The following is a 7836-nucleotide window of genomic DNA, read 5'->3' on the forward strand; positions in this document are numbered from 1 at the left end:
TTGTTAGAAAGCCCCTCCTTAGGAACCATGTTAAAAAAACAAGTCATAAATTAATTTTATCACTGGTTTCAAGGATATATTAAGAGTTCACGTATATACATAATGGGATGAGTATCGAACCCCTTCTCACTAACACAATTACAAAACACATGGCACAACACATTACTGCTGTATTCAATCAAAGGGCCTCTTTTCGCTTCTTCTTACCTTCCCGAATTTGCGATCAGGTACAAAGCTATGTCCTGATGACCCCCGTAGGCGGCGATGTGCAGGGCACTCCACCCATCCCGGTTCGCCAGTCGAATATCGGCTCCAAACTTCACCAGAACCTTCACCAGTTCCAAGTTACCGTCCATGCAGCCGTGGTGCAACGCTGTTTGTCCTTCTTTGTCGTAATAGTTCACATTGACGGCACCCTCCCATCGCTGCAGGATCTTCTGCAGTTCGTCCGTGTCGCCACTCCTTACAGCTTTCAGAAACACTTCTTGGTGCGAAGTCCCGCTTTGGATATCCTTCTTGCTCATATCTGCGACTCGACCCTGTTCCACTTCGCGCGCGTGCATACACACACACCCACAGAAAGCGCGTTCTCGTGGCAAACTTCGTATAGGAAATAAAAGCGACTACCGTTCCCGATCTGCCGCTTACAATCTGCGTTTTTGGCGAGCGCGTGTGTGTTTTTGTGTCCCTTAATGGAGCGTCGGGGCGCTGTGATCGCTCCAGGCTCGCGTTCGTCCATTTGGAAAGCGGCCCTCGGATCTGCTCCGCCCCGTTGTAGTGAACTGATTGACAGTTTTGGTTCGCGACGTCAGCAGACGATTTTCTCCCCTTGATACGCGTGGGAAAACGGAAAACACTGCGTCCTATAGACCTGCCTGGTTTTCCGTTTCTACTACTTTCACACGTTTAAGTCTTGGGAAAAACGGAAAAAGAAATTTGGCTGAGGAAAAAAACAGAGTAGGTAAGAAGTTCGTGGGAAATGACACCTTGCAGAATGGATCACGGAATTTGCGCAGCTAACCAGCTATTTCATTGCAGCTTTTACAGGTGTTAATCACCACTCTGGTGGGTTTTAACTCTGCGAAACAAGATTTGTCCCCTCCCAACCCCTGGTTCACCGATCTTAGTTACAATTATGTTGCTGTACACACTTGAATCCGTCTGTTTTAAGTTAATTAGGATATTATTCGTCTGCTCGCTTGAAAGAGAATATTACCAATCACTATAAGTCGTCTGCTCGTTTAAAAGTGAACATTACCGATTACTGTAAGTCGTCTGCTCGTTTGAAAGAGGTGAAATTGGTCGGTTTCTTTTAAAACTATCTAAAAATGGATATACACAGAACTTCAAAAATCCGGAATGCTATGTCCACAAGGATGCTGGATTTATGAGGTTTTGCCTTATTAAACATTATAGAATATTACAGACGTTATTGAAATGTCTTCTTTTCAAAATAAATTACAAAACGCTCTTTTGGTGATGCCCAAAATGGTGGTTTCCAAGTTTTAAAGCATGGAGATATTTAAGCAGGGCCAGATATTGTCATTTAAATTTTGGACTCAAGTGTATTATAAACCCATCTGTCCTCAAGACATTTCAATAGTAGATGTAGACTTAGCTTCTTTCGTATTTAAATAAAGTTAAGAAACAGCTCCTTAAACAGTGTAAGCGAATATTGCAGTGATGAATTAGAATTCATTTCTTTTATGTTTTTGTTTTTAAACAGGAAACTTCCACAGAAATATAAATTTCCTACAGGACCTACAAGAACCTAATCCATCAAGATCCAAGGCCAAACCGTGGGAAACTACCATGGACTGGTGAACAGGCACAATATGGGCCAAGAGGCCCTTGTTTGAATAAGTAACACTTCACCAGTGGAAATGACTAATGTTACTTATTCTCGGCGTACACCACCGTTTCGAAGCTTTTGACATCTCATCGGTGGATGGGCAGGTACCCTGTTGTTGCATTAGTGACAACCTAGTTATGAAGTATAACTCCACGATATGCGAGATTCCTGATGATGTGTCTTTTGGCTTTTCTCTGTCAAATAGGGACAAGTGGATAACAGAGCTATTATCCCCACATATACAAATAAGTTTCGAAACGGTGCAATCTGGGTGGTGGTGTCCGCCGAGAAAAAGGAACATTATAAGTGAAGCATTACTTATTCGATGTAGTGCAATACCATGGAAACTCGTTGTGAAGTATTCACAATAAGAGATATAATTAAAACGATGCATTAAAGAGATATAATTAAAACGATGCATTAAAGAGATATAATTAAAACGATGCCTCGGTATTGCACTATGCGCTTTAAATAAAACAGCAGCCACGTTCCATACCATGGTTTAAACAGTATTATTTTCTTATGCCTTACCATCTCTACATATACTCACTGGCTAAAAAAAATTAGAAACCTTTATTCAATATCTAGTAGCTCACCTTTTGCCCGAAGTCTTCCATCAGGATATTTGCTAGCTGCTGTATTGTGGTTGGTAGAGAACTGCCAAGCGAAACTGCCCTTTCCAGCATATCCCGGAAACTCTCCATTGGATTCGGATCTGGAGAATTAGGCGGCCAGAAAGGACGTTGGAAACCTTGGGAATGTTCCTCGAGCTATTCAGATACAACTTTTGCACAGTGGATAGCTGTGTTGTTATCTTGAATTATCTTGAAAGAATTCATCGCAATCCGAGTCGAAACAGGGTGAAGTTGGTCCGATATGACTTTTTTTTATTATTATTTATTATTAAACTAGGCGGTTCCAACCAGCCTTCTGCCAACCCCGCCACACCATGATATCATCGTCAGCTGCTTCAGTGGTGGACAAGGGACAGTCGGAATGCATGGCTTCATGAGGTTAATGCTACGCTTTCACCTTACTATTAGTCTAAATCGAGACTTGTCAGACCACGTAATCTATTTCCACTGGTCCAGAGTGCACATAGATGTGAAGATGGCTTCACATCTATGTGCACTCTCTTCTCTCTTTTTTTATTTTATTTGTATTTATTATTATATATATTTTTTTTATTGCTGGTACCTAGGTACGGGATTTCTGGCATCCACCAGAATGGCGCACTCACTGGTGGATGCTGGATTTGGTGCGTTACAGCACAGACTACTGGTACAGATCCAGCTCCACGTGCCGAGGTTGGGCACCAGGAATCAACTCTCCAGGTGTTAGCTGCTCCCTGGTGGCAAAGTGGCCTGACATAAACAACACATACTACAGTACACGCACTAACACATACACAAACATACTATGTCGGGCCCGTTTACAAAGATTCTGTATTCATCACAGAGACATTAGGTGGAGATAGGCTTCACATCTATGTGCACTCTCTAGGAGCCTAGGAGCCACCATAGACAGGAAACACATACATACATATCACCTCTCTAAGGTCAAAGCAGCATCAATCATGGATTACACAACAGATCCAGCTAACACAGAGAAAAAACGCCTAGCCCACTACGTACAACAAACCTGGTAATCCAGGTGGACCAACTCCACGAGAGAGGAGAGATTACGAGAAAGTTCATTCTCGACACTACTAGGGGTTATCCGGAAATGCCGAAATGGTTCTCCCCCGACCTCCATGCCACGTTTTTCTTAACCGGCCATGAGTCCATCAAAGGGAAATTACAAGCACTGGGCATATTATTGATGACCCCCTATACCACTATGGTTCCCCGGAAAGCTGGAACCACTTAATGTATGACTGTGAGCTTTATGAGTACTTAAGATGTACTCTCTTCCCCAAAATCCACTATCTTCCAAAAAACCGGGAACGGCACGTCCTGGATAAAACGCCAAAGACTACATTGCCTTCACGCACTTTGCTCAAAAACTGTTCACCCGACTTAGGGCGCTTCCACGAACACAAACTGTACAGTACCAACGCATCTTTGAATCACTGACTGGAGCCTCGACTGAGAGAGAAGTTCCATTAATGCACAGCGGAAGATAAGGAAACTGACACACTCAAACCCCATCAAGCGCCATCTGGCGATTAGAACTAGGTGCCTAACTTAGTTCCCTCTAAATCCTCTTCCCAAGGCGGTGGATATGGATTTCTGTCCCCTCCCCTGCCTCCCCCTTCTCCTGGTGGGGCTTGGGTCTGCCCCACTGACTTTTTGGGTTCGCCTTCTCTATCGTCCCCATACTTCTGTCTTTTTCCCCCAGTCTTCAGTCTCCCTCCTCCGCTCTGCCTAAACTGTCAGCCTACACCCCACACAATGTCAAAATTCAATAACGTCCAAAATTAAACCGCATTAACATAAACCTCTTTCGACCTTACCTGAATTCCAGCGTTTTTTCCCCCCATTTTTTTTAAGGTCCTAGCCACTGAAATCTCTGGAAATTAGGTGGCAGGACCTGCCAGAGTGAAAATTACTGGGTACCTGGTCTGCCTCCACGAGGCATATTGTGGACAACGCTGGGCTCCAGCAGGGGCCTAGCGGCTATATGGCCAGAGGAACAACGATCCATAACACTACACTTACAAAATCCATTTTTATACTTTTAAATATCTGGCCTTTACAGTGAACTGTTACACCCACAATGAAAGCAACGCGGAAATGGGGGAAACCCTGGTACCGTTAGACAGGACACACTATACACTCACTCCGCACAGTTGGGTTGGGAATGGATTTTTCTTCGCCTAAAGACCCATTCCCAACTGTCTATGGTTTTTCTTGCCTTCAGCCCCTATCAAAGAGAGTTGATTAAATTAAAAAACAAACAAGCAAAAAAACGAGAGTAATATATTCTGTAGGTCAAAGCAGTGGCTTTAATCCTCAGCTTCCTCCAACGAAAATTCCTTGGTGCACTCCTGAATCTCCCCTTGTTGATACCTGAACAATATCCCCTAATAAATATAGATTAGAACTTTTAAATGTGACATCCTGCTCTGACGCAACACGAGAAATCCAAATAGGATGTCAAAACAAGATTGTAGTTCCAGAAGATGCAAATGAAGGAAACTCTAAAAGTGTGTGCAACACTAACACTGCTGATATGTCATCCAATGCAGTACACAAAGACACATTTCCAACAGCATCTGATCTCTTCACCGAAAACCTTCCATGCTGTAAGATCTGCTCTTATAAAAAGAGTGGGATTTATCATCTTCAGCCTTGTAAACATCATGAAAATCCCATGTGAGAGTTGTTTGGCTAAGTGGTGATTGAATTCCCTCGTCAATCATGCAGGAATATCTTCTCATTTTCTGGAAATCATGATCTCATGATTACGAAACCATCAGAAATCACAAATAAAGACGCATTTCTTTTTGATCTCACTGTTACTAATTCCAGTCTTTTGGAGAAGATTTCACACTTTTTTGCCCCTGCCATTGGGGCAAAAAAGTGTGAATAGCAAATCGACCACAGAACACACGTAGTTTAGAGACATTTTATATACGGACAATATGGCTATGGATCCAATCCCTCTTATTTACCTGCACTCGATGGGAGAAGTCTATTAGTAGAACTAATGCGACCCTTGGCGTACTCAGGATGACTTAAAAGGTTAATTTTTACTTGATCTACGCAGTAAAGTCGGTAATGTAAAACTATGAACAAAGTCCTTTTTCCACTTGTCGTCATTAACCTAGTGAGTAACAGTTACCACCCATTTCATGACCAGTCCCCTTTCCTGGAGTAGTATTTAAATTGCTGTCAAGCTGGGTCATTCGTCTGTCAATACACCTCTTGTTAAATATGGTAATGATTGGAGTTGATATTCACTACATTTAGTGGGTGGTGGTGGCGTTGGTGAAAAGGGGTTAAGTGAATGAACTCCAGAGTAGGTAGAAGATTCTCGACAACACGGAAGTACACCCAGCTTCCTTGAAGGAGAATTGGGGCTTTTGTGCGGTCTAAAATTAAATCAGAATAGGCAGAGATGAATGCCGTGTTTCAGAATATTTATGAACAAACAACAAATCCAATGTACCTTCCGGGTCCTTATATTAATTTCTTAATCGCTTGATGTAGAAAAAACGCTACATTCGTGCACTCCAAAATGGCTTTTATCAGAAAAGAGAGCTTTTCTCCAATCTTCTTTATTCCAGCCTTTGGTCCAGTTAAGTCTTTTTGTTCTTCATACCTTGAGTCAACAGTTACTTTCTGATTGCCTTATGGGCTCTTCGGCCAACGTCTAAAAGTCTTCAACGAACTGTTGGATCATTTTTTCCACACCAGTTCCAGCAAATCCTTTCTCAACTCAGAACTGGTCATACGAGGGCTTATTTCGCTTCTGATGTCTGTATAGGCATCGGTTGTTTTTCTTTTCTGTCCAAATCGCACTTCTCTTTGAGGCGAAATTGAACCTGCCACGTGTTTCAGCTTCATTGAGGGGACCAAACTTGAACTGCCCTCGTATAAATAATAGCTCTGAGTTATACGAGGACAGGAGTGTTTATTTCTATCCTAATTCCTTGCCCAATTTCGTCTCCTGTTAGATAAACTGCCGTACCCATTGCCTGTGACCACAACGCACAAATATGATTGCTTGTTTAGATCCTTAGAGCCTTTACTTTAGGATATTATTCCAAGGAGTTTATATTCAGTGATTTTACAAGAACATCATCATCATTAGCAGCATTCTGCAATCGATGGTAAACGAAAATAATGTTAAAAGTAATTTTAAATAGTAAATTTATTCAGACGCCTTTGCCTTTTTTCTAAAGAGTCCATAAAACTAATATAAAATTGAATGTTTAAACGAATTGGTTAGAATGAGGATTTGACCTTGGTAATCCTCCAAAAAGAAAAAAACTTTGTGTGGTTCTACCATTCCCATTATTGATGGCCCCCTAACACTCAACAAACAACGGAAAAGACTCGATAACTCCATTGGTCTGTTTGTAAATTATCAAAACGCAGTAAACAGTACCAACTTCCTGACAACCGGCGTTTTACCCTCCCCCTTCTCACTCCCAGCCCCTTCCCCCCCTGAAGACACAGCCCCTTCCGTACTTTAGATTAGTTTGTATATCGAGCAATTTCCGGTGAACTTGCCTCAGGTTTATAGACGTGAGCACAACCACCCCGACTTCCCCAAAAGATTGTTCAAAGCGAAGAGAAAGTCGGGCAGCCAATGTTCCCAAGGTATCGGCTCCCACGGCTAAGGTGGGGAATAAGGGCAGTGAGCGGTTGGTTACACCCTAAAGCTTCCCGCTTGTGAATTGTCTCTCTACACTCCGATGAGTACACAGGTCAAACTTTCCCAAAATTGTTGACAGTGTCGAAGCCATGGAGACGAATCGGAAGTTGCGAGTTCCAAGTACGCAAAAAAAATATCCATTTATACTCCAGAGGACAATCGAATTACCATTTTTGTACAAGTTTTTATATTTAAAAAGATTGCGCCGATAAATACTCAACAACGGACTCTCGTTGCTGTAATGGTCCACCAACGTTTGTAAATCCCTCTTATCCACACTGAAAACCGAATTCAAATTAAAAGGAATTCTTGCTTCTCAACAAACTTCAGTCGAATTTAAATCGTGCGCATTGTAAAGTAAGTTGAAGTTCACAAAATGTATTCGTTTGCCTTAAAAAATCATTGGCTCAAGGCTACAAAACGGTCTGCATAACACATTTCTGGAGCAGTGGGAACTTTCTTTAAGCTTTGTTCCAGTAGTTGCACATTGATTTTGCTTTCCTTCGCGTCTCCCATCAGAAACCCGAAAGTTTTCCCATGAGACAAACATAATTAGTGACCAGTGAAGAGGACGCCCTGAGATGCCATTGGACCACAGGCAGTCTACCCAGGAGAACCGAACATATTTCAAATACAGTACACACATACAATCGCTATCT

The 7836-nt window shown here is 42.2% G+C and overlaps 1 protein-coding gene across 1 annotated transcript; it reads right to left on the reverse strand.

Annotated features, from left to right (window-relative positions):
• Nucleotides 1-203: 203 nt before the first annotated feature.
• LOC150075354 (notch-regulated ankyrin repeat-containing protein A-like) lies at nucleotides 204-524 on the reverse strand. Its single transcript, XM_090388457.1, has one exon. It carries the CDS (start codon nucleotides 522-524, stop codon nucleotides 204-206), a length of 321 nt encoding a protein of 106 aa, XP_090244583.1.
• Nucleotides 525-7836: the final 7312 nt, after the last annotated feature.

This window comes from Mastigoproctus giganteus, chromosome 14 (genome assembly GCF_048544385.1).
Source record: "Mastigoproctus giganteus isolate SK-2022 chromosome 14, ASM4854438v1, whole genome shotgun sequence".
NCBI classification, from domain to species: domain Eukaryota; kingdom Metazoa; phylum Arthropoda; class Arachnida; order Uropygi; family Thelyphonidae; genus Mastigoproctus; species Mastigoproctus giganteus.

Coding starts and splice junctions, on each gene's coding strand:
- LOC150075354 (XM_090388457.1), bottom strand. CDS start 524: ATGAGCAAGAAGGATATCCAAAGCGGGACTTCGCACCAAGAAGTGTTT.